General features: G+C 43.2%; 5 protein-coding genes across 5 annotated transcripts; all 5 read right to left on the bottom strand.

Moving 5' to 3' along the window:
• Nucleotides 1-1574: 1574 nt before the first annotated feature.
• p4ha3 (prolyl 4-hydroxylase, alpha polypeptide III) lies at nucleotides 1575-9156 on the bottom strand. The gene is made up of 13 exons (XM_068745536.1): nucleotides 8966-9156; nucleotides 7673-7827; nucleotides 7330-7553; nucleotides 5978-6127; nucleotides 5853-5904; nucleotides 5556-5719; nucleotides 5211-5387; nucleotides 3516-3580; nucleotides 3216-3375; nucleotides 3053-3115; nucleotides 2504-2572; nucleotides 2021-2117; nucleotides 1575-1645 (listed from the first exon to the last, which is right to left on the bottom strand). Exons 1-13 carry the CDS (start codon nucleotides 9154-9156, stop codon nucleotides 1575-1577), a joined length of 1638 nt encoding a protein of 545 aa, XP_068601637.1.
• A 973-nt stretch (nucleotides 9157-10129) lies between these two features.
• LOC137901511 (odorant receptor 131-2-like) lies at nucleotides 10130-11056 on the bottom strand. Its single transcript, XM_068745549.1, has one exon. It carries the CDS (start codon nucleotides 11054-11056, stop codon nucleotides 10130-10132), a length of 927 nt encoding a protein of 308 aa, XP_068601650.1.
• Nucleotides 11057-13737: 2681 nt separating this feature from the next.
• LOC137901599 (odorant receptor 131-2-like) lies at nucleotides 13738-14694 on the bottom strand. The gene has a single exon (XM_068745644.1). It carries the CDS (start codon nucleotides 14662-14664, stop codon nucleotides 13738-13740), a length of 927 nt encoding a protein of 308 aa, XP_068601745.1. The 5' UTR covers nucleotides 14665-14694.
• A 2652-nt stretch (nucleotides 14695-17346) lies between these two features.
• LOC137901615 (odorant receptor 131-2-like) lies at nucleotides 17347-18303 on the bottom strand. The gene has a single exon (XM_068745660.1). It carries the CDS (start codon nucleotides 18271-18273, stop codon nucleotides 17347-17349), a length of 927 nt encoding a protein of 308 aa, XP_068601761.1. The 5' UTR covers nucleotides 18274-18303.
• A 2647-nt stretch (nucleotides 18304-20950) lies between these two features.
• On the bottom strand, nucleotides 20951-21904 carry LOC137901578 (odorant receptor 131-2-like). The gene has a single exon (XM_068745618.1). It carries the CDS (start codon nucleotides 21875-21877, stop codon nucleotides 20951-20953), a length of 927 nt encoding a protein of 308 aa, XP_068601719.1. The 5' UTR covers nucleotides 21878-21904.
• Between the last annotated feature and the right edge of the window lie 3219 nt (nucleotides 21905-25123).

Below are 25123 nucleotides of genomic sequence, written 5' to 3' on the forward strand. Positions count from 1 at the left end.
GTGAGCTGAGCACCAAGCAAGCCCCGTCAATTCTGGGAAGTTAGGCCTCAAGCGTATGACAAGGATCAGTGAACAGGCTTCTTAAAATCACCGTCTATGCTCCTGTCTATTGCACTGAGTGTACAATATAAGCATCTCTAACTTATCCAACTTCAATATCCAATATAAATCATCTGACCAGTAGCAACAATATGTCCATATTAATATGGCCGGAGTAGTTGCGGACATTTTGTTGGCAATGCTGTGTCCTCGATAAACCAAATAGACACATGGTCTTATGTTTGCAGTCTAAAGATGGAGCGAGTACATCATTTCTTATGAATACATCCCATGAAACACGCGAGGTAAAGCTTTGGAGAAGCAGGGCTTCCCAGTCCACCAGCTTCCAGTGAAGAAGATCAAGCTTCGCCTTTTCGTGTCGACAGGAATGTTCGACATCCATCCAGGAGGGATCTACATCTGGTTTATAAGCTCTCTGTGTGCTGCTGTCTGCCTGGGCGGAGCTCCAAGGAAAGCTTTCTGTATATCCCTCTGAAAAAGGGATTAATAATCTATCGTCTAATTATATTTTAGCCGGAGATATTCCTTCATCCAGCCCTCTGATCCATATGATCACACAGTGAGTGTTATCGGTGCGTCAGTCACGCTTCACCCAGATGGTTTATGACCTACTTTGACACAGGCCTCAGAGCGAGCAGAGTGGTGCAGATAGTAGCGGTGTCTAAACATGAAATCCTGGAATGCAGAGGGTCTGATAATCGGCACTCAGTGCAAGATTAATGACCCCAATGAGAGGCTCATCTGTTCACCGGGACAATCAGTTACTTCAGACCAAACTTTAATCCAGTCTAACAGACAGTGATGAGCGCATCGCTCAGTCTGCGAGTAAAAAGCAGGGACGCTCACAGTGACTCATTTCTTTGACTCAGACAAGCCCGGAGTCCTGGTGGTCTGAGGCGACCCATTACAGAAGAGCTCTGTGGAAACTCTTCAGCAGCGTCTGGAGCCAATGTGGAAACATATAAAAGGCACCTTTAGCTTTCCATTTTTAACCTCATGAACCGTTATTTAAGTCATCAAATGTGCCCCCCCCCCCCCCCCCTGCACAACAATGCTACATGGACTGTGTGTGTGTGTCCTGTTTTGCAGCACTTCATGCTAGTACTATTCCATTTCAATGACTTGAACACTCCAAAATCAGCCATTTATTTTCTGGCGAAGCTTTACATCACACAAAAATACGAGATACCTTGCAGATCGTCTTGCAGCCAGTCTGCCGGTGTCTTTGTTAAACGTTATTTTGAGGCCTCTCTCCGTCTTGCAGGAGAGCATTTAGCCTCAGAGTTGAGAGCTCCGAGAGCCACGCCTCTCAGCTTTGTGCAGATCATGTCCACTGCAGCGGTCTAATGTGTGCTCCTGGCTCCCCGGAGCATAGAGCTCCAATCACAACGCAGGCTCTCACCATCCCCTGCCCGTGGGCTCACTTTTCTGGCTCTCTCCTTCTGACCGCTTGCCTCTCGGTTGTAGAGGCTGGCTGTTGTACGCCTGGCACTGCGCTATCGCATGCACCCTTCTCACTCTTCAGGGTTCAGACTGCAGCGATGCTGGAACTCTTGGCCGTACTCGTGGATCCATTTGTTTGCCACTGGAAGACACGGGAAGAGTTCGACGGTTATTATCTTTAAGATAAACACAACCGCATGATTCTTCTGCAGCTGCTTTCTTAGGATTCATATCATTCTGTTTATTTAAACCGGTTCCTCCTTAATATGCTTCAGCGTTGGGAGTTATATGGTCCGGGCCAACTGGCAGCATATTAATCTTTCAAGATGAGCCCTCTGGTTTCTGGACTGCACTCAGTAACGTCTTTAAATGCAGAACAGATGTGGCGTCGCGCTCGTACATCAGCTCCAGTCTAACAAAAGAGGTGAGCGTTGGACGACTGCTGTGAAGCACAGACCACAATAGCGATGCAAGAGTTGCCGTTTGTTGACAGCATTGTCAGTCTCCTGACTATTACCCCATTTGTCCCCAATGAGCACTGGGCAGCCAGCATGCAGGGTGTCTACGTCTCCTTGACCGTTTCTATGGAGATTCCACCAAAAGAGGGCAGCATTCTGGGAAGGAAAAACAAAAAACAACAACAACAACATTGAGCTTTCAATAAGTTCAAAAAGTAGCTGGATCAAAACTTGTGTTTTAACTTTATCATCAGCTAATGCAATTTTATTCATGTCAAAATAAATGAAAAATTGCCTAACCCCCCCCCCCCCCCTCCAAGCTGATTTCGCCAGAGCTCTTGTCTTGATTGATTACTTCATTCATTAAAATAAAAAAGAGGTCATTCTTCATCTGTTTACAAATGTTTCTTTCTGCACAAACAGGAAGTGAGGTGTAAAAAAAAAAAGAAAAGAAAGGAAAGGTGAAAGGTTAAACCTCAAGGGTGGCCTTGAGGTTGACACGGAGACAAAAGAGGCTGCCTTTAGCTGCTCGTAGTGTTTACCTTGATGACAGGAACGCTGAAGTTAGCGTGGATGAAGGCCGTGGATCCACCTGCCTCGACAGAGCTGAGCTGTGGTGAAAGACATTCCTGCATGAGACTTGTGTTTGCTCGTGTTATGAGAAGTCGCTCTGTCTGCTGCAGTCAGTGATATATCCTAGAATCAATGTACATTTTACTCATTTGGCTAGATTTGCTTTCATAATGATAATTGTAATTCCAAAATAAGAGATTCATGAAAATCGACTCAATGAATATAAATCAAACTTTATAATGGTTTGGTTTCATAAAAAAAAACATATACACATATTATTATCATCATTACCATATTATTATCATCATTACCATTAGTAGTAGTTGTAATAGTACTTGTATTAGTATTATATATTATTAATATATTTGGTAATGAGGTCAGACTTGTGTAAGTTACAAAACTCATGTCTGCCTCATGTCTGCTTTGGAAAGGCAGGACAAGGAACCTGACGAAGAAGCTTCCGCTTCTACGTGACTCATGCAGGTTAATAAAACCTTTCAGAGTAAGACTTCACTTACATATATCATGAAGGTTGCCAGTCGATTACCAGTTTTCAGCTGGAACACAGGACTTGAAGGTGACTAAAATATGAAACAGTTGATGAATCGTTCCTTATGTCCAGACAGAACGTGCAAATCTACAGTCTGAGAATCTCTAAAGTAAATCCAATAATAAACTTACTGTAGCATGGTCAAAGTGAGGCTCATAATGGCCACCAATCCCATAATTCACCACTTGCAGGTACTCGCCATATGGATGCTTCACATTCAGACCTGTGACTGTGCAGATCTTCCCTTCCAGCCTCCCAACAGCGGATTGTTCTGAGCCCTTCAGCCATGCACTGGAAATAATTCACAAATAAACTACTTATATCATTTGTAGGCTGTCGAGTGCTTAAATCTGAAGATGCTCTACTAGCACAAAACAAAGAATGAGATTAAATTAGAATAAACAAGTTGCCAGAAACGAAGGACTATGCACCTCTTGCTTATGCGATACTCTGCAGTCGCTTGCTTCTCTGCTGTTGCCACCACAGATCGCCTCAGCTTCAGAGCAAAGAAAGAAAACAACATTTTATTATTTGGGCCTGTTAACAGCAGCCAGGCTTTGTCCAGCTGCAAAGACTGCTGCTGGCAAATGGTGCGCAATGAACACACAATGCCAAACACATGTCCAGAATTTAAAAAGAAACAAATGAGCGCAGAAAAGGGACAACCAAAAATTCAGATTCAGAATCCGAATCCGAATGTCGAAATAGTCGTGCCAGCCTTAAATTGGAATCATATTCTATGCAGAAAACTGGCAATGCAATAGTTCTGATTAATTTGGCATGATTAATTCCTAATGGCCACCGTACACCAACCATTCCTAAAGAGGGGGGGACGACGACAAAAGCTGCCAACTTATTATTCACACACAAATCCGTCACCGGAAAAGTCAATGCAATGACAGACCTGCTAATTCCAAACTAACAGCATACGCTGGGCCTGCTTTCAATGAAGCCACAAGCCGACGTAATGATGACTTGATGAGGAGGGTTTCCATCGGAGCGAAGGATGGAAAACTTATTGAGCTGTGCCCAAACCCCACAGAAACTATAAGGCACCATTTCATTTAGCCCACTAAATATTACCTAAAGTAACCGAGTCAGCTAAATGCTGTAGCTCGTCCATTAAATGAGCACTAGATACTGTGGCTCAATGATACTGGGCTGAATATTTTCCAGTGAAGCCCAGCAAGGTAAATTACACAGTTTGAGGAGCTCAGCCAAGTTTTCACAGTAATGTAATCCCTCATTCCTTCAAGCCTGGCTAAATGTTTGGAAGCAGCCCAACTCATCCTTTATTGGGCTTTCCGTGCACAAAAAAAATAGAGCCCCAGAGCGGAGCAGAGTAGCGTATGCATAGCTACACATATTTTTTGATAAGCACCTGAAGTGTTTCTACAGAAATAATTGTAATTGATTTAAGGTATTCTAGCATATTGTTAACTTATAATTATTTATCCTTTTTCAAATGGTCACAACAGTAATTTAGACCGTGCATGCTTGTCACACGAGTCACACTGATAGTGCATCAGCCGTGGTGGCGAGTGTTTATCTCCACAGTTTAGTCAGCCGGCATTCCGTGGATGCATGGACACAGAATGGATTAGGATTCTCTAAACAAAAAAGTGATGTGAGGAAAAACCTCATATTTTCTGGGGGTTTTTTCTGGATGAAAACTCCCAATCAGTATTTTTGGTAAAGTACCTTAAACGTGTATGTGAATCACAGAACACAAGTATAAAACAGATCTAGATGCTGTTGGAAAAGACGCGATTATTTAATGTGAAACTGAGGTACCTATAGTGTTCACATGGCAACAGTAAAATGTTAATATCAAGTTTACAGTTAACATTCTTTTACCTACCTGCTCATTTCTATAAACTTCAACTCTCGCTGTGGCCAAGAAAAGACTTTACACCTTGACTTTTTCAGAGTCTCGTGTGAAACAAGGCATTAATGAGCTCAAAACATGGGAAAAAATGGGTCATTTGAAGATGATTGCATTAGCAAAAAATGTCAGCTGTAAAAACATACCGGGTAGCTCTTTTTCTTAATCCCCAAAAAACATGTTTTCATCATTGTTTCATAACTAATAAATGACGAGCGTGATTCACGATGCAGGAACTTACTCCCTGTTGGGCAAGCGCCTTGATTTCCTCGGCCTCGGTGTCGGTAATGAAGTCGTGGTACAGAACCACGTAGGGACGCAGGCTCAACACTTCACGCCTCACCGGCCGCAGGAGCAGCCTGGAATCATCGTTGGTGAAGTCATCGCAGAAAAGTCTGGGTTTGTCAGAATGCGCTGGCTGCAAAGAGGAACAGTTGGAATCTATGAACAAGATCTTTGAAACAAGACTTCTTTTTTCCCAATCAAAAAACAAAAACCTTTTTTCTGTCCATGTTCAGAGAGCTCTAAAGCAAAAATTAAACTATTAATGCTTATCCAAGTGTTATTGTGCAGTCGCTGGGAATACCTGAGAGCCTTGGCTCTGGCAGAGTCTCTCGTAAGCGTTCCTGGTCCTTAGATAAGTGGACCCGGGTCTCTTCAGGATACCACCCCTGAAAGATTTGGGCGGACTCGACACCAGCAGTTTCTCATATTTCTCGACGTTCTTTAAAACTCTTACATTCATTGGATCTGAAAAGAAATATTTGAAACAATATGTCACAAATGAAAGGGCATGCCTCCTCAGTAAAACACGGCGCAATACGGAGAGGTGGGACACAAAGGTCACAAAAATAGAGGCTTCCAGAGACTTATAACGATTTACCATAATGGAGTAGCTCCTGAGAAAGACTGAGAGCATAGGAGACGTTTCCTGTCTGAGACAGTGAGAGAAATTAGGGCTGTGCAATCCATCGATTGTCATAACTGTGGGTTTGGCCCTCTGCCTACTTTAAAGTGAGAGAAGGCCAGGTGGTCCAGAGCGTCCTCTAGAGTCCCTTCATCCTCAGGGCTCCACTTGCCTCCTCTTCCCCTGAACAGACGCACCGACTCCTCTAACCACTGCACCGAGTGGTAGTAGTCTTCCTGCTCATAAGCCACCTGTGGAAACATCTGGATTACTTTCAATAGCTAATATTAGACAATGTTCATAGCTGCTGTCTCTGGCAGTCAGCGCTGGCACAGTAACATGGATGACTGTCATATTTGGACCAGTTTCTGGGTTGTGGATTGTGGTTCGACAATTTTAGCTGTGCATTACAGCAAGTTAGCAGATGTTAGTCAGGTAAGTAGAAATAATAATGAGAGGCGTGGTGTGAAATACAGAGGAGAAACGGCACCACTGTGTGTTATGAGAGATGTATGAACACGATTTGTATTTATTCTATCGGGGAACAAAAGCAGGACGGAACGATGAACAGAACCCTTATCTTTATTAAAATGAATGATAATCAATGATTGAAAACTGTCTATTCTGCAGATTTCAGAGCCTGGATCTTCATCCAAACTCCTATTCAAGCATTACAAGTTCTCCAAATGTAACTGAGAGGAAACCTCAGTTCACACACCCTGCTGGTTTTGCGGATCATTTTAACAACCATATAAACGTACATGCAGGCGGCTGTTTTACTGGCAACACCCTAAAACCGAGTATCCCTGTTTACGGACGGCCTCAGATCATCTTCAGATTTCAACCCCAAACACTTTTACTGAGTGAGATAATGTCTTTTCCATACAAGACAGTAGCTCTTCCACATTGCGCCCTGCCTTTGCACATCCCCACTGTAAATGAACAGAGGAATGTATTGTGTGGAAATCCTTTTTTATCCCCTGTCATGCCTCTCATACTGCATTATAGTACATTTATCTTCACTTGCTATGGATTCCCAGGCATGCATTGGTAGGGTTTTGCCTTTCCGCTATACACTGACTGACATGTTTGGACCCTAAAACCATTTTGCACACATCTAGATTGTCAGGGAAGGACATTTCACAGCAACAAAGTCCAAATAGCTCCCCATTTCCTTACTGTGACCCTCATCGTATTCCCTTGGCAGATTTTTGTGGATGTGAAAAATGTGCAGTGGTGAAAAGCAACAATTTGAACATATATGCATCACTGTACTTGAATATTAAATATACCGGTACTCTAAAAGTGTAATACGTAAAGAACCCCTGAAAGAGTACTTTTACTTTCACCACTTTAAGGACAACTATAGCCAATAATACAGCATCTTTAACGTAACAGTTTTAGGATTTTCATTTTCATGTAGGATTTAAAGTTTAAGAAATGCATCGGGCACCTTTCCCACCAGGAAGCAGTCATCACCGGACAGTGGGACAGACACCGCAGGAAGGTAGACATCACTGGGCTTGCCATTTGTCACTCTCTGGAAACGACCTCTAGCAAGGCTTCCGACTTGGAGCTCGTATACATCTTGGAGCCTCATCAACCCCTTAGCGGCCCCCTGAAGGTCTTCCAGTTTGGGCAGATCTGCCTCTTCCTCCTCGTAACTGGACCTGAACGCTAGAGAGCAGAGGGCCACAAGGTGAACTGGGTGAATGTTGGTGATGACAGCGGAGTGCAGGCGGGGTGTTTGGTGTGATCACAAACAGATGTGTCTGTAGAGATGGCAATGAGAGAACCTTGGGCGTTCTCCAGGGCTCCGTCGCTGTGGACGACATTCAGCCACTCTGAATGCAGCCGCTTGATCAGCGTGAAAGCCACTAAGGGGTTTGACGTTGCAGTCGCTGGCCGCTTGTAGAGTTCGGCGTGCAGGTTGGACACTTTGGCATAAAAACTATAGGAAAAAACATTTTCTGTGGTTACCAGAAGAAAGTTTCACATGAAGAACGCGAGTTCTGGAAATTACATGTTCTTCAGGCAGAGCAGCAATTCATCAAGTTGGGTATAGTGGTTTTAAAAAAAAACAAAAAACACTTTAACAAGTTCCGCCCTACTGCTGCACAAGGGTAGAAATAAAAAAGATCTAAACTGCTGCAATATTCTGAGAGTAAACATTAAAGCATTACATAATGAAATGACCAACAGACCGAGATAAAACAGCCATCATAAAAACAAACACTAATTCAAATGATTTCACGCAATAATATTAGTACATAGATTCAATTAAAAACACGAGGTATTAGTATTAGCAGTATAGGAGTACAGGAGTACAGATGTTTCAAACCTTCTATAGGGATTGAAGTTAATCTACCGCTATTATATACTCTGATGGATAAAGCTGATACGGTCTAATCGTTTCCCAACCTCACACTCAATCAAGCTAAAGCTCGACTGGAAAAGCAGCTCGTATATCTTAGGATTTCTTTTTGGCTTGAAGCACTGATGTTGGACTAAAACAGAATCGCTGCCACACAAGAAAAAGAGAGCTGATCAGTATCACAATATAACATGACAAGTTTACAAGGTTTTCTATCTTAAGGTTTTATTGTTAAAATGTACAAAAAAAATTATGTTATTGAAAAATACCTTATAATAAAAACAAATCTGGGATATTAGGAAAAAGAAAAGTCACAATTGAAAAGTCATAATTGCAAAAGAATAACAACCTCACTGTATTTAGACTTTTATTCGACTGAAACAATTAATTTTCCTACATTATTATATTGTCTCAATACATTACATTGTTCTCGTAATATTACAACCTTATTTTCAAAATATCTGATTTTATTTCTGGGGCTCCAAAATCTCTGTCCCCAGATGTGTGTATGACGTCATTGAACCTCCACGTGCGCACGTGAACTGTCACCGAATGATGTCACCGCATTCCTCCTCGTTTACGTCTTTAGAGCGGGTTTGTCCTTTAACCGCTGCACCTCCACGAACTCCGGACAAATGAAAGAATCGCACCTCCGACATGCAAATAGAGTCCGCGTCTCACCCGCCTCCGAGTGTGTGATGACCACGCAACTCACCGCTCGACGTCGTCCAGTCTCTCCAACTCATCGTCAATGTACGTTCTCAAGTAATCGATCAATTTCCTTTCAACATTGATCGCCTCCTTCACGTTCAGCAGCGACGTGTACATTTCACCCACAGACACGTGGATCATCACGGCGACAGTCAGGAGAGCCCAGCCGTAGTAAACACACACGGGACACTTCATCTTCAACACAGCGGACAGACAGACGGACAGACAGACCCCCCCCCCCAGCAGCTGCTACGGGCTGCGCTCCTTTACGTTGCTTTGAATTATTTGTCAAATAATTCACATACAGGTGTTGAGATTGGAGCTACTGCGACATCTGCTGGTCAATCGTATGTACGACAGCGGAATTTAAAATTACGATTTTGTATTAGAATATTGTTATAATCGACAATTATTTCTACATCATCAATGTACAATACATGTTCATTTTATTATTAGGACATTATTTAAAAGGAAATGGCATTTGTATACGATGCGCTGTAACGTTTGATAAAACAAACAAGTATACAGATTTATTGTTTACTACATTATTTTCTCAATATTTTCCAAAATCACATGTTTAATAACTCTATAAATACAAATGAACAAAAATCCACAATAAATAAAATGACAAGGCCTAACAAACATATTCAACATATTCCCTTATAAAAAGTGTATGCAATATAAAATCAGCACACAAGGGGCCTGATTATTAATTGACTGAATGTATTAATTTAACATGTAACATCAGTACATCCATTAAGCAAACATAATAATAACTGAATGATGGAAATCTAGTGCGGAGAACACAGTCAAACATATTTTTCTCATGTAATTCTTTCTAAGGACCTATCAGCAATACATTATATACATTTCTGATAATATAATTAAGTGACACATACGGCATGGAAATGATTCATGCATTAAGGTTTGAATTGCTACTTGACCATTAAGAGAGACGGAGCCTTCTCTATATGCAGAGGTGTCATTTTACCACAGGTCTGCATGCACAACACATAATCTTTTTAGCACAAGTAGTTTTCATCAAGGCCTACAATGTCATACAAAAATATGGTTTTACTCACATTATCAACTATACAAAAAAAGTTCATTTAACGCTACTGATTTCCCCCCCTCCTCCTCACTGACAAACCTACAGTTTGCTTCTAACTCAGGGTTTAATTCTGTTTGAGCAGCAGAAGAATGATTTTCCTATGTAGCTCCTGAGACTCTGATCTCTAAAGCCATAGATGAGCGGGCTCAGAAAGCGTGGAAATAGGATGAAACAGAAGTAATAAAAAAAGGTTATGTCTTCTGGAAGCCAGTTGGCATGAAGCACGGTGAAAGTTTCAGTGACGGGGCTAGTGAAGGCCATAATGCACAACAGCAGCTGAACGCCATGCAGCAGCACAGTGTGCAAGGCTTTGCTCAGAGACTCTCTGTCTTGCCTCATCTTCCTGGTTTCCAGCAGGATTCTCACATATGTAAAAAAGATGATGACAGCCACAACAGCAAAGAAGAGAAAACTTACAGCAGCTCCGAACAGTGCCTGGACTGGAGAGGAGTTGAAAACAGATGGATCACAAATTACGGGAGTAGAGAGAACATCCACAGCAGGGTCATGTTTCATCATTGAGTGGTCAATGAGAGGGAAAACAGCGCTGACAAGCCACACAGACAGAGCAATAATCCAGATGCGGTCTGACCTCCAGGCAGCTGGGCGTTGCAGGGGGTAGAAGATGGAAATATAACGCTCCAGTGACATGGCGGCCAAAATTAAAGGTGTGTTCCGGAAAGTGGCAGTGGAAAAAAATAGCAGAGGGATGCAAAAGACAAGAGCAAATTTCACCTGGCCCATGGCAAAGAGGAAGAGCAGAACAGAGGACAAAAGCTGTAGGGTGTCATTGATTAGCATGTAGGCGAACAGGATGTAACGGGGGCTGTCCAGGAACTGTCTGTGGCATGCAAAGATGTGCAGCATGACCACAACGCAGCAGAGGAAGACACAGAAAAGGGGGATAACGACACATATCTTGATGATCACAGACAGCCTTTTGTTAGACGTTGCGTTACCTGGGAATTCAGTCAGGTTGTCCATTTTGCAAATGTGGAAGGGAGTGAACTTGTTAAGATAAAATTCAGTTAAACATCTATGCAATAAAGAACAAACCTCGGAAATACACAGCAACAATTTAGACAGTATTAGAGTAAGATTAGAAGTTAGTCAATGTCATTTGATACAACACATACTTTACATAGCTTGCTGAAATTAATAAAGCAATCCACATACTACTTATTATTTGCTGCATAATATAAGGAACAACAACCAATATTTACAAGACCACAGAGCACCCCTTCCACCCACGACTGTGTTCATCAGCCAGCAGAATGAATCAAGCATTTCTGCTCTTTTTATGTGGGAGGCTGTCCTCATCTCCAGATCTCCATCATCTGAAGTGTTCAGCCTCAGTCAGTTTAGTTTGACTCAAGTCTCCAGTGATCTAATATTTGCATGCTACCATCATGTCTCTCATTAGCACAGCTTTCATTGCTGTGATTGGCTGACGGTCTGACATCTACTGAATAAGTATACGAACAAAACAATGCATATTTTACACTTAAAAAACGCAAAACGGTATATGTTCCCATCCGTGTTTCTGATGTTTGGATATGACACAAACAATTCTGGTAAAGAAAGTACATTCACAAGATATCAGTAATTTGTGGAGACTGTATCAATCATTCTGGCCACTAGGCGGCAGGATGCCACCCGCATAAGATTAGATACAGTAATGGTAAATGGACTGCACTTATATAGCACTTTCTACAACATTGTGGTGCCCAAAGCACTTTACATTCACCCATTCACACTCCAGTGGGCGACTGCTGCCATGCAAGGTGTTACCAGAGCCAGGATTTGAACCACTGACCTATTGGTCACTTGATGACCCACTCTCCAACTGTATTTGCATTTGCATGCTACTTTGTAACTGTATTGATCGGTCAGTATGGAAAATTCACTTTTACAACAGCTCTAATAGTCACTCTGTCCACATTTGAATGAAAATAATATGCATTTTACATCTGAATTAGTTTCCACTAAGTCCTGCTTTTAAATGTCCAGCCCTTTGCTTGTGCTTTTGCTGCACATATAGTGGTTGCAGGTGGTGCAAGCTTATTTGCATCATTCTCCTATTAGAAAGGATTGTAGTACTGTATATATTTAGATTACTTTGTAATAGTATGAGCTTGATCCTACATCACATAAAATGCACCAGTGGAATAGTTTTCTTCTTCATTTTTTGTAAATGTCCCACTGAGTATTTTTTTTTTGCTGATGGATGCTGGAAGAGGAGCTCTCATTGGAGCTCTCATTGGTTTAAAGCCTGGCTGAATCAAAGGGGCCTGCTTTGTCATCTAGATTTTACTGAGTTTGTGTTAAAGGTTTTTCCATCTGCCATTGTCCAAAGAGAAGACGTGCTGTTGGTTTTTCTTTAGGATGTGTAGTAAGCACAGTGCATGACGATGACCGTGATTCTCCCCTAATATTAACTGTGAACTGATCTGATCTCAATCACAAACAACATTCTAGCCTGTCAGGGCTTTTTATTTTCTCTTAACTAATACCAATAATCATATTAGGTCAACGAGCCTTGGTACACCCTGGACAAGTCGCCAGTTCATTGCATGGCCTCACATAGACGCACAGTCAGTGACACACACACTCATGGACAATTTAGTGTAACCAATCCACCTAAGCCGATTAATTGATTGAATGTATTCATTTAGACTCACATTAGACATGTCATTTACACAAATGCAAGCTTTATGCTCTGAGTGGCACATTAATCAATATATTTTGGGTATCTCATCAGAAAGAGGGGTTGAAAGAAGCTTTAAAAAAAAAAGACATATGTATAGATTCATCACAGATGACTGCAGAAATCCACAAATATTCACTTGCCTCATGCAACCTAGTCACACAGTTCATCATAAATCCTGCAAGATCAACACCACATGTCTTTGAGAAAATGTCAGGATCCCTTAAATGTACTCGCTCAACTCAGAAATCTTTATTCATGCTCTTGTGTCTGAAATATGGCCACTGTCTGGTTAACATGTAACATCAGTACATCCATGAAGCAAACATCAGCAGAACTTTAGCCGATTAAGGATACTTATACTTCGTTATTCTCTTTACTTGGATGTAATCAATGTAATTTTATTGGCCGCTCAATATATATGGACAAAAAAAAAAAAGAATCTTCAGTGCTCTTTAAATAACTTTTCAGTCCGATTCAATACAAAATGTAAAAACTATAACAGCAAAATGCAACTTGATGCTTGTTCCTTATAACTGAATGAAAAAAATCAAACATAATAATAACTGAATGATGGAAATCTAGTGCGGAGAACACAGTCAAACATATTTTTCTCATGTAATTCTTTCTAAGGACCTATCAGCAATACATTATATACATTTCTGATAATATAATTAAGTGACACATACGGCATGGAAATGATTCATGCATTAAGGTTTGAATTGCTACTTGACCATTAAGAGAGACGGAGCCTTCTCTATATGCAGAGGTGTCATTTTACCACAGGTCTGCTTGCACAACACATAATCTTTTTAGCACAAGTAGTTTTCATCAAGGCCTACAATGTCATACAAAAATATGGTTTTACTCACATTATCAACTATACAAAAAAAGTTCATTTAACGCTACTGATTTCCCCCCCTCCTCCTCACTGACAAACCTACAGTTTGCTTCTAACTCAGGGTTTAATTCTGTTTGAGCAGCAGAAGAATGATTTTCCTATGTAGCTCCTGAGACTCTGATCTCTAAAGCCATAGATGAGCGGGCTCAGAAAGCGTGGAAATAGGATGAAACAGAAGTAATAAAAAAAGGTTATGTCTTCTGGAAGCCAGTTGGCAGGAAGCACAGTGAAAGTTTCAGTGACGGGGATAGTGAAGGCCATAATGCACAACAGCAGCTGAACGCCATGCAGCAGCACAGTGTGCAAGGCTTTGCTCAGAGACTGTCTGTCTTGCCTCATCTTCCTGGTTTCCAGCAGGATTCTCACGTATGTAAAAAAGATGATGACAGCCACAACAGCAAAGAAGAGAAAACTTACAGCAGCTCCGAACAGTGCCTGGACTGGAGAGGAGTTGAAAACAAATGGATCACAAATTACGGGAGTAGAGAGAAAGTCCACAGCAGGGTCATGTTTCATCATTGAGTGGTCAATGAGAGGGAAAACAGCGCTGACAAGCCACACAGACAGAGCAATAATCCAGATGCGGTCTGACCTCCAGGCAGCTGGGCGTTGCAGGGGGTAGAAGATGGAAATATAACGCTCCAGTGACATGGAGGCCAAAATTAAAGGTGTGTTCCGGAAAGTGGCAGCGGAAACAAATAGCAGAGGGATGCAAAAGACAAGAGCAAATTTCACCTGGCCCATGGCAAAGAGGAAGAGCAGAACAGAGTACAAAAGATGTAGGGTGTCATTGATTAGCATGTAGGCGAACAGGATGTAACGGGGGCTGTCCAGGAACTGTCTGTGGCATGCAAAGATGTGCAGCATGACCACAACGCAGCAGAGGAAGACACAGAAAAGGGGGATAACGACACATATCTTGATGATCACAGACAGCCTTTTGTTAGACGTTGCATTACCTGGGAATTCAGTCAGGTTGTCCATTTTGCAAATGTGGAAGGGAGTGAACGTGTTAATATAAAATTCAGTTAAACATCTATGCAATAAAGAACAAACCTCGGAAATACACAGCAACAATTTAGACAGTATTAGAGTAAGATTAGAAGTTAGTCAATGTCATTTGATACAACACATACTTTACATAGCTTGCTGATAATTAATAAAGCAATCCACATACTACTTATTATTTGCTGCATAATATAAGGAACAACGACCAATATTTACAAGAGCACAGAGCACCCCTTCCACCCACGACTGTGTTCATCAGCCAGCAGAATGAATCAAGCATTTCTGCTCTTTTTATGTGGGAGGCTGTCCTCATCTCCAGATCTCCATCATCTGAAGTGTTCAGCCTCAGTCAGTTTAGTTTGACTCAAGTCTCCAGTGATCTAATATTTGCATGCTACCATCATGTCTCTCATTAGCACAGCTTTCATTGCTGTGATTGGCTGACGGTCTGACATCTACTGAATAAGTATACGAACAAAACAATGCATATTTTACACTTAAAAAACGCAAAACGGTATATGTCCCCATCCGTGTATCTGATGTTTGGATATGACACAAACAATTCTGGTGAAGAAAGTACATTCACAAGATATCAGTAATTTGTGGAGACTGTATCAATCATTCTGGCCACTAGGCGGCAGGATGCCACCCGCATAAGATTAGATACAGTAATGGTAAATGGACTGCACTTATATAGCACTTTCTACAACATTGTGGTGCCCAAAGCACTTTACATTCACCCATTCACACTCCAGTGGGCGACTGCTGCCATGCAAGGTGTTACCAGAACCAGGATTTGAACCACTGACCTATTGGTCACTTGATGACCCACTCTCCAACTGTATTTGCATTTGCATGCTACTTTGTAACTGTATTGATCGGTCAGTATGGAAAATTCACTTTTACAACAGCTCTAATAGTCACTCTGTCCACATTTGAATGAAAATAATATGCATTTTACATCTGAATTAGTTTCCACTAAGTCCTGCTTTTAAATGTCCAGCCCTTTGCTTGTGCTTTTGCTGCACATATAGTGGTTGCAGGTGGTGCAAGCTTATTTGCATCATTCTCCTATTAGAAAGGATTGTAGTACTGTATATATTTAGATTACTTTGTAATAGTATGAGCTTGATCCTACATCACATAAAATGCACCAGTGGAATAGTTTTCTTCTTCATTTTTTGTAAATGTCCCACTGAGTATTTTTTTTTTGCTGATGGATGCTGGAAGAGGAGCTCTCATTGGAGCTCTCATTGGTTTAAAGCCTGGCTGAATCAAAGGGGCCTGCTTTGTCATCTAGATTTTACTGAGTTTGTGTTAAAGGTTTTTCCATCTGCCATTGTCCAAAGAGAAGACGTGCTGTTGGTTTTTCTTTAGGATGTGTAGTAAGCACAGTGCATGACGATGACCGTGATTCTCCCCTAATATTAACTGTGAACTGATCTGATCTCAATCACAAACAACATTCTAGCCTGTCAGGGCTTTTTATTTTCTCTTAACTAATACCAATAATCATATTAGGTCAACGAGCCTTGGTACACCCTGGACAAGTCGCCAGTTCATTGCATGGCCTCACATAGACGCACAGTCAGTGACACACACACTCATGGACAATTTAGTGTAACCAATCCACCTAAGCCGATTAATTGATTGAATGTATTCATTTAGACTCACATTAGACATGTCATTTACACAAATGCAAGCTTTATGCTCTGAGTGGCACATTAATCAATATATTTTGGGTATCTCATCAGAAAGAGGGGTTGAAAGAAGCTTTAAAAAAAAAAGACATATGTATAGATTCATCACAGATGACTGCAGAAATCCACAAATATTCACTTGCCTCATGCAACCTAGTCACACAGTTCATCATAAATCCTGCAAGATCAACACCACATGTCTTTGAGAAAATGCCAGGATCCCTTAAATGTACTCGCTCAACTCAGAAATCTTTATTCATGCTCTTGTGTCTGAAATATGGCCACTGTCTGGTTAACATGTAACATCAGTACATCCATGAAGCAAACATCAGCAGAACTTTAGCCGATTAAGGATACTTATACTTCGTTATTCTCTTTACTTGGATGTAATCAATGTAATTTTATTGGCCGCTCAATATATATGGACAAAAAAAAAAAAGAATCTTCAGTGCTCTTTAAATAACTTTTCAGTCCGATTCAATACAAAATGTAAAAACTATAACAGCAAAATGCAACTTGATGCTTGTTCCTTATAACTGAATGAAAAAAATCAAACATAATAATAACTGAATGATGGAAATCTAGTGCGGAGAACACAGTCAAACATATTTTTCTCATGTAATTCTTTCTAAGGACCTATCAGCAATACATTATATACATTTCTGATAATATAATTAAGTGACACATACGGCATGGAAATGATTCATGCATTAAGGTTTGAATTGCTACTTGACCATTAAGAGAGACGGAGCCTTCTCTATATGCAGAGGTGTCATTTTACCACAGGTCTGCATGCACAACACATAATCTTTTTAGCACAAGTAGTTTTCATCAAGGCCTACAATGTCATACAAAAATATGGTTTTACTCACATTATCAACTATACAAAAAAAGTTCATTTAACGCTACTGATTTCCCCCCCTCCTCCTCACTGACAAACCTACAGTTTGCTTCTAACTCAGGGTTTAATTCTGTTTGAGCAGCAGAAGAATGATTTTCCTATGTAGCTCCTGAGACTCTGATCTCTAAAGCCATAGATGAGCGGGCTCAGAAAGCGTGGAAATAGGATGAAACAGAAGTAATAAAAAAAGGTTATGTCTTCTGGAAGCCAGTTGGCAGGAAGCACAGTGAAAGTTTCAGTGACGGGGATAGTGAAGGCCATAATGCACAACAGCAGCTGAACGCCATGCAGCAGCACAGTGTGCAAGGCTTTGCTCAGAGACTCTCTGTCTTGCCTCATCTTCCTGGTTTCCAGCAGGATTCTCACGTATGTAAAAAAGATGATGACAGCCACAACAGCAAAGAAGAGAAAACTTACAGCAGCTCCGAACAGTGCCTGGACTGGAGAGGAGTTGAAAACAAATGGATCACAAATTACGGGAGTAGAGAGAAAGTCCACAGCAGGGTCATGTTTCATCATTGAGTGGTCAATGAGAGGGAAAACAGCGCTGACAAGCCACACAGACAGAGCAATAATCCAGATGCGGTCTGACCTCCAGGCAGCTGGGCGTTGCAGGGGGTAGAAGATGGAAATATAACGCTCCAGTGACATGGAGGCCAAAATTAAAGGTGTGTTCCGGAAAGTGGCAGTGGAAAAAAATAGCAGAGGGATGCAAAAGACAAGAGCAAATTTCACCTGGCCCATGGCAAAGAGGAAGAGCAGAACAGAGGACAAAAGCTGTAGGGTGTCATTGATTAGCATGTAGGCAAACAGGATGTAACGGGGGCTGTCCAGGAACTGTCTGTGGCATGCAAAGATGTGCAGCATGACCACAACGCAGCAGAGGAAGACACAGAAAAGGGGGATAACGACACATATCTTGATGATCACAGACAGCCTTTTGTTAGACGTTGCATTACCTGGGAATTCAGTCAGGTTGTCCATTTTGCAAATGTGGAAGGGAGTGAACGTGTTAATATAAAATTCAGTTAAACATCTATGCAATAAAGAACAAACCTCGGAAATACACAGCAACAATTTAGACAGTATTAGAGTAAGATTAGAAGTTAGTCAATGTCATTTGATACAACACATACTTTACATAGCTTGCTGATAATTAATAAAGCAATCCACATACTACTTATTATTTGCTGCATAATATAAGGAACAATGACCAATATTTACAAGAGCACAGAGCACCCCTTCCACCCACGACTGTGTTCATCAGCCAGCAGAATGAATCAAGCATTTCTGCTCTTTTTATGTGGGAGGCTGTCCTCATCTCCAGATCTCCATCATCTGAAGTGTTCAGCCTCAGTCAGTTTAGTTTGACTCAAGTCTCCAGTGATCTAATATTTGCATGCTACCATCATGTCTCTCATTAGCACAGCTTTCATTGCTGTGATTGGCTGACGGTCTGACATCTACTGAATAAGTATACGAACAAAACAATGCATATTTTACACTTAAAAAACGCAAAACGGTATATGTCCCCATCCGTGTTTCTGATGTTTGGATATGACACAAACAATTCTGGTAAAGAAAGTATGTTCACGAGATATCAGTAATTTGTGGAGACTGTATCAATCATTCTGGCCACTAGGCGGCAGGATGCCACCCGCATAAGATTAGATACAGTAATGGTAAATGGACTGCACTTATATAGCACTTTCTACAACATTGTGGTGCCCAAAGCACTTTACATTCACCCATTCACACTCCAGTGGGCGACTGCTGCCATGCAAGGTGTTACCAGAACCAGGATTTGAACCACTGACCTATTGGTCACTTGATGACCCACTCTCCAACTGTATTTGCATTTGCATGCTACTTTGTAACTGTATTGATCGGTCAGTATGGAAAATTCACATTTACAACAGCTCTAATAGTCACTCTGTCCACATTTGAATGAAAATAATATGCATTTTACATCTGAATTAGTTTCCACTAAGTCCTGCTTTTAAATGTCCAGCCCTTTGCTTGTGCTTTTGCTGCACATATAGTGGTTGCAGGTGGTGCAAGCTTATTTGCATCATTCTCCTATTAGCAAGGATTGTAGTATATATTTAGATTACTTTGTAATAGTATGAGCTTGATCCTACATCACAGAAAATGCACCAGTGGAATAGTTTTCTTCTTCATTTTTTGTAAATGTCCCACTGAGTATTTTTTTTTTGCTGATGGATGCTGGAAGAGGAGCTCTCATTGGAGCTCTCATTGGTTTAAAGCCTGGCTGAATCAAAGGGGCCTGCTTTGTCATCTAGATTTTACTGAGTTTGTGTTAAAGGTTTTTCCATCTGCCATTGTCCAAAGAGAAGACGTGCTGTTGGTTTTTCTTTAGGATGTGTAGTAAGCACAGTGCATGACGATGACCGTGATTCTCCCCTAATATTAACTGTGAACTGATCTGATCTCAATCACAAACAACATTCTAGCCTGTCAGGGCTTTTTATTTTCTCTTAACTAATACCAATAATCATATTAGGTCAACGAGCCTTGGTACACCCTGGACAAGTCGCCAGTTCATTGCATGGCCTCACATAGATGCACAGTCAGTGACACACACACTCATGGACAATTTAGTGTAACCAATCCACCTAAGCTGATTAATTGATTGAATGTATTCATTTAGACTCACATTAAACATGTCATTTACACAAATGCAAGCTTTATGCTCTGAGTGGCACATTAATCAATATATTTTGGGTATCTCATCAGAAAGAGGGGTTGAAAGAAGCTTTAAAAAAAAAAGACATATGTATAGATTCATCACAGATGACTGCAGAAATCCACAAATATTCACTTGCCTCATGCAACCTAGTCACACAGTTCATCATAAATCCTGCAAGATCAACACCACATGTCTTTGAGAAAATGCCAGGATCCCTTAAATGTACTCGCTCAACTCAGAAATCTTTATTCATGCTCTTGTGTCTGAAATATGGCCACTGTCTGGTTAACATGTAACATCAGTACATCCATGAAGCAAACATCAGCAGAACTTTAGCCGATTAAGGATACTTATACTTCGTTATTCTCTTTACTTGGATGTAATCAATGTAATTTTATTGGCCGCTCAATATATATGGACAAAAAAAAAAAAGAATCTTCAGTGCTCTTTAAATAACTTTTCAGTCCGATTCAATACAAAATGTAAAAACTATAACAGCAAAATGCAACTTGATGCTTGTTCCTTATAACTGAATGAAAAAAATCAAACATAATAATAACTGAATGATGGAAATCTAGTGCGGAGAACACAGTCAAACATATTTTTCTCATGTAATTCTTTCTAAGGACCTATCAGCAATACATTATATACATTTCTGATAATATAATTAAGTGACACATACGGCATGGAAATGATTCATGCATTAAGGTTTGAATTGCTACTTGACCATTAAGAGAGACGGAGCCTTCTCTATATGCAGAGGTGTCATTTTCCCACAGGTCTGCATGCACAACACATAATCTTTTTAGCACAAGTAGTTTTCATCAAGGCCTACAATGTCATACAAAAATATGGTTTTACTCACATTATCAACTATACAAAAAAAGTTCATTTAACGCTACTGATTTCCCCCCCTCCTCCTCACTGACAAACCTACAGTTTGCTTCTGACTCAGGGTTTAATTCTGTTTGAGCAGCAGAAGAATGATTTTCCTATGTAGCTCCTGAGACTCTGATCTCTAAAGCCATAGATGAGCGGGCTCAGAAAGCGTGGAAATAGGATGAAACAGAAGTAATAAAAAAAGGTTATGTCTTCTGGAAGCCAGTTGGCATGAAGCACGGTGAAAGTTTCAGTGACGGGGCTAGTGAAGGCCATAATGCACAACAGCAGCTGAACGCCATGCAGCAGCACAGTGTGCGAGGCTTTGCTTAGAGACTCTCTGTCTTGCCTCATCTTCCTGGTTTCCAGCAGGATTCTCACGTATGTAAAAAAGATGATGACAGCCACAACAGCAAAGAAGAGAAAACTTACAGCAGCTCCGAACATTGCCTGGACTGGAGAGGAGCTTAAAGCAGATGTTTTGCAAATTACGGGAGTAGAGAGAAAGTCCACAGCAGGGTCATGTTTCATCATTGAGTGGTCAATGAAAGGGAAAACAGAGCTGACAAGCCACACAGACAGAGCAATAATCCAGATGCGGTCTGACCTCCAGGCAGCTGGGCGTTGCAGGGGGTAGAAGATGGAAATATAACGCTCCAGTGACATGGCGGCCAAAATTAAAGGTGTGTTCCGGAAAGTGGCAGTGGAAAAAAATAGCAGAGGGATGCAAAAGACAAGAGCAAATTTCACCTGGCCCATGACAAAGAGGAAGAGCAGAACAGAGGACAAAAGCTGTAGGGTGTCATTGATTAGCATGTAGGCGAACAGGATGTAACGGGGGCTGTCCAGGAACTGTCTGTGGCATGCAAAGATGTGCAGCATGACCACAACGCAGCAGAGGAAGACACAGAAAAGGGGGATAACGACACATATCTTGATGATCACAGACAGCCTTTTGTTAGACGTTGCATTACCTGGGAATTCAGTCAGGTTGTCCATTTTGCAAATGTGGAAGGGAGTGAACGTGTTTAGATAAAATTCAGTTAAACATCTATGCAATAAAGAACAAACCTCGGAAATACACAGCAACAATTTAGACAGTATTAGAGTAAGATTAGAAGTTAGTCAATGTCATTTGATACAACACGTACTTTACATAGCTTGCTGATAATTAATAAAGCAATCCACATACTACTTATTATTTGCTGCATAATATAAGGAACAACGACCAATATTTACAAGAGCACAGAGCACCCCTTCCACCCACGACTGTGTTCATCAGCCAGCAGAATGAATCAAGCATTTCTGCTCTTTTTATGTGGGAGACTGTCCTCATCTCCAGATCTCCATCATCTGAAGTGTTCAGCCTCAGTCAGTTTAGTTTGACTCAAGTCTCCAGTGATCTAATATTTGCATGCTACCATCATGTCTCTCATTAGCACAGCTTTCATTGCTGTGATTGGCTGACGGTCTGACATCTACTGAATAAGTATACGAACAAAACAATGCATATTGTAGCGATCACGCGAGATCACGTGAGGCGCAATGCACAGAGGCGGTTTGGACAGCGGCTTTTCGCTGACCAGGGCAGAGAGCAGCTGGCCAACCGCCACCGCCAGGAAGGGGAGAACCTGGGCACCTTTGCCGCAGACGTGCAGCTGTATGCCCAGCAGGGCTATCCACATTTTGATCCATCTGTTCAAGGTGAACTGGCCCTCAATGCCTTCCCGCGGGGGCTCACACCTGAAAGACTGCGCCAGCATGTTCGCCTCGCCGTGCCCAAGTCCCTCAGCGAGGCACTCTATGAAGCTGAACGGGCGGAGGCGGTGCTCTCCAGTCAACCTGCACCACAGAGGGGTCCTGCTCGACAGCCAAATGTCAGAATGGCTGACTGTGAGGAAGGGGGGACGCCCGAAGAGACCCGCCAAGCCACACCATCACCACTGCAGCTCCAAAGAAGACCTCCGCGCTTCCAGCGGGCCCCCCGCTCAACTGACCGCTGCTACCGGTGTGATGAGGTTGGTCACATCGCACGGGATTGTCCTGCTCCTGCTCCAAAGGCCAGACAGGCAGGAAACGACAGCGGCGTGGCTCAAATGAGGGGACTGCCACTCCGACCTCCATACCCCCTCCAAGGTAGATGCACGCTGGTGGGCCGCTGTGGCCATACCAAAGGACTGTATCTGAACCGCTGGCTTGATGGACAGCCCTGCCAAGCCTTGATGGACACGGGGTCCACCATCTCCCTGGTAGGCACCGACACTGCGTGGACGCCAACCGACACCAAGCTGATGACAGTGACAGGGGAAACAGTTGTCATGGGGGGGAGCAGGCGACTGACAGTGAGGGTCGGAGACCAGGAGGTGATCCATGAGTTCTGGCTCGCCAACATCCAGGACCAGTGTATCATCGGCCTGGACCTGCTGAACCGCTGGGGAGCCCAGGTCGACGTGGTAGGGAAGGCTGTCAACCTTGGCGGAGAGACCATGGAGCTCCAGGCTGGCCGAGAGAGTGGGAGCCGACCGAGGAGGCGCCACCAATCAGCTGCAGTTCAACGGCGGCCCAGCAGCCTGGCACAACCCCAACCTGCCCCGGAACTGACCACAGAGTCAACTGTCGCCCCATCTACAGAGACAACCGAGGCCATATACCAGCTATGGCTACGCAGCAGCGATGGCCTAAATCCCCAGCAGCGCCAGCAGTTGAAACACCTCCTTGATGGCTACAAAGACATTTTTGCTGCCAAAAAACTGAACCAGCTGGACCCTCGACTACATCGCTGGGTCCAGCTGGTTCAGTTCCCTTGATCTCCGCAGTGGCTATTGGCAGGTGGAGCTGGCCCCCGAAGCAAGACCAAAGACTGCCTTTACCATCGGCCAGGGGCTATGGCAGTTCCGTGTCATGCCGTTTGGACTCTGCAACCCACCAGCTACGTTTGAGCGGCTGATGGAGAGGGTGCTGGCCGATGTGCCGCGGAGTCGTTGTGTGGTGTACCTTGATGACCTGCTGGTGCATGCCACTGACTTTGACGGAGCCCTGGCCAACCTAGGTGAGGTTTTTGCTGCCATTCGCCAGGCCGGGTTGCGACTGAACCCTGCCAAATGTCATCTGCTGTCCAGGGAGACGGAGTTCTTGGGCCATGTGGTTAGCGCTCGTGGTGTGGCTACTAACCCAGCGAAGGTGGCTGCAGTTCAAGAATGGCCAACCCCAGCCAATGTCAATGAGCTGCGGAGCTTCCTGGGACTGGCTTTGTATTACCGGCGGTTCGTCCAGGGCTTTGCCACCATTGCCGACCCACTGCACCGCCTCACCAACAAGGGCCAGCCGTTCAACTGGGACGACAAATGCGCAGCCGCCTTTGCCCAGCTCAAGAGAACTCTCACTGAAACCCCAGTGTTGGCGTACCCCAATGCCCAGCTGCCCTTTATTGTGGACACAGACGCTAGCAACGTCGGCGTTGGGGCTGTCCTCTCCCAGCAGGGGGAAGAAGGAGAGCGTGTGGTGGCCTACTTCAGTCGAGCGCTGAGCAGAGCAGAGAAGAACTACTGCGTCACCCGTCGGGAACTACTGGCAGTGGTCCTGGCCCTGCGGCAGTTCCGGCCGTATCTGCTTGGGAGCCACTTCCTGCTCCGTACTGACCACGCATCGCTCACCTGGCTTCTAAACTTTAAGAACCCTGAAGACCAGGTGGCCTGCTGGCTGGAGGTCCTCCAGGGATATGACTTTGACATCCAGCATCGGGGGGGGGCGACTTCACGGCAACGCTGATGCGCTCTCCCGGCGTCCATGTGCAGCGGTAGAGTGTTGCTACTGCCGGCGGCAGGAGGAACGGAGCCAGATGACACTCAGCGTGGCCAGCGCCAGCCCCTCCAACGATGGGGAAGAATGGCTCCCGCTGACCACTGAGCAGCTGAAACAGCAGCAGGAGGCTGATGTGACCCTTGCATTGGTGGGGGGCTGGCTGGAGGCGGGACGCCGTCCTGAGTGAGCCGAGGTGTCTGCCCTGGGGCCCGAAGTGAAGGCTTACCACTCTCAGTGGGGCAACTTCGTGGTCCGTGACGGAGTGATGTACCGGAGGTGGCAAACGCCAGGACGAGGGTACGACCTCCTGCAGCTGCTGGTGCCAAGGGCCCTACGGCCCCAAGTTCTCCAGGCGGTCCACGGTTCGGTGGGGGCGGGGCACTACGGGAATGCCAAGACCCTCAACCGCCTCAGGAGGCGATTCTACTGGCCGGACTGTCGGCG

Source organism: Brachionichthys hirsutus, chromosome 11, assembly GCF_040956055.1.
Source record: "Brachionichthys hirsutus isolate HB-005 chromosome 11, CSIRO-AGI_Bhir_v1, whole genome shotgun sequence".
Classification (NCBI taxonomy): domain Eukaryota; kingdom Metazoa; phylum Chordata; class Actinopteri; order Lophiiformes; family Brachionichthyidae; genus Brachionichthys; species Brachionichthys hirsutus.

Excerpts from the sequence above, each read along its gene's own strand:
- p4ha3 (XM_068745536.1), bottom strand. The coding sequence starts at position 9,156 with ATGAAGTGTCCCGTGTGTGTTTACTACGGCTGGGCTCTCCTGACTGTC. Across the intron at positions 5,720-5,852 it reads TCAGGAGCTACTCCATTATG|ATCCAATGAATGTAAGAGTT; the intron begins GTAAATCGTTAT and ends ATTTCTTTTCAG. Across the intron at positions 1,646-2,020 it reads GCTCATTGGGGACAAATGGG|TGGCAAACAAATGGATCCAC; the intron begins GTAATAGTCAGG and ends CGTGTCTTCCAG.
- LOC137901511 (XM_068745549.1), bottom strand. The coding sequence starts at position 11,056 with ATGGACAACCTGACTGAATTCCCAGGTAACGCAACGTCTAACAAAAGG.
- LOC137901599 (XM_068745644.1), bottom strand. The coding sequence starts at position 14,664 with ATGGACAACCTGACTGAATTCCCAGGTAATGCAACGTCTAACAAAAGG.
- LOC137901615 (XM_068745660.1), bottom strand. The coding sequence starts at position 18,273 with ATGGACAACCTGACTGAATTCCCAGGTAATGCAACGTCTAACAAAAGG.
- LOC137901578 (XM_068745618.1), bottom strand. The coding sequence starts at position 21,877 with ATGGACAACCTGACTGAATTCCCAGGTAATGCAACGTCTAACAAAAGG.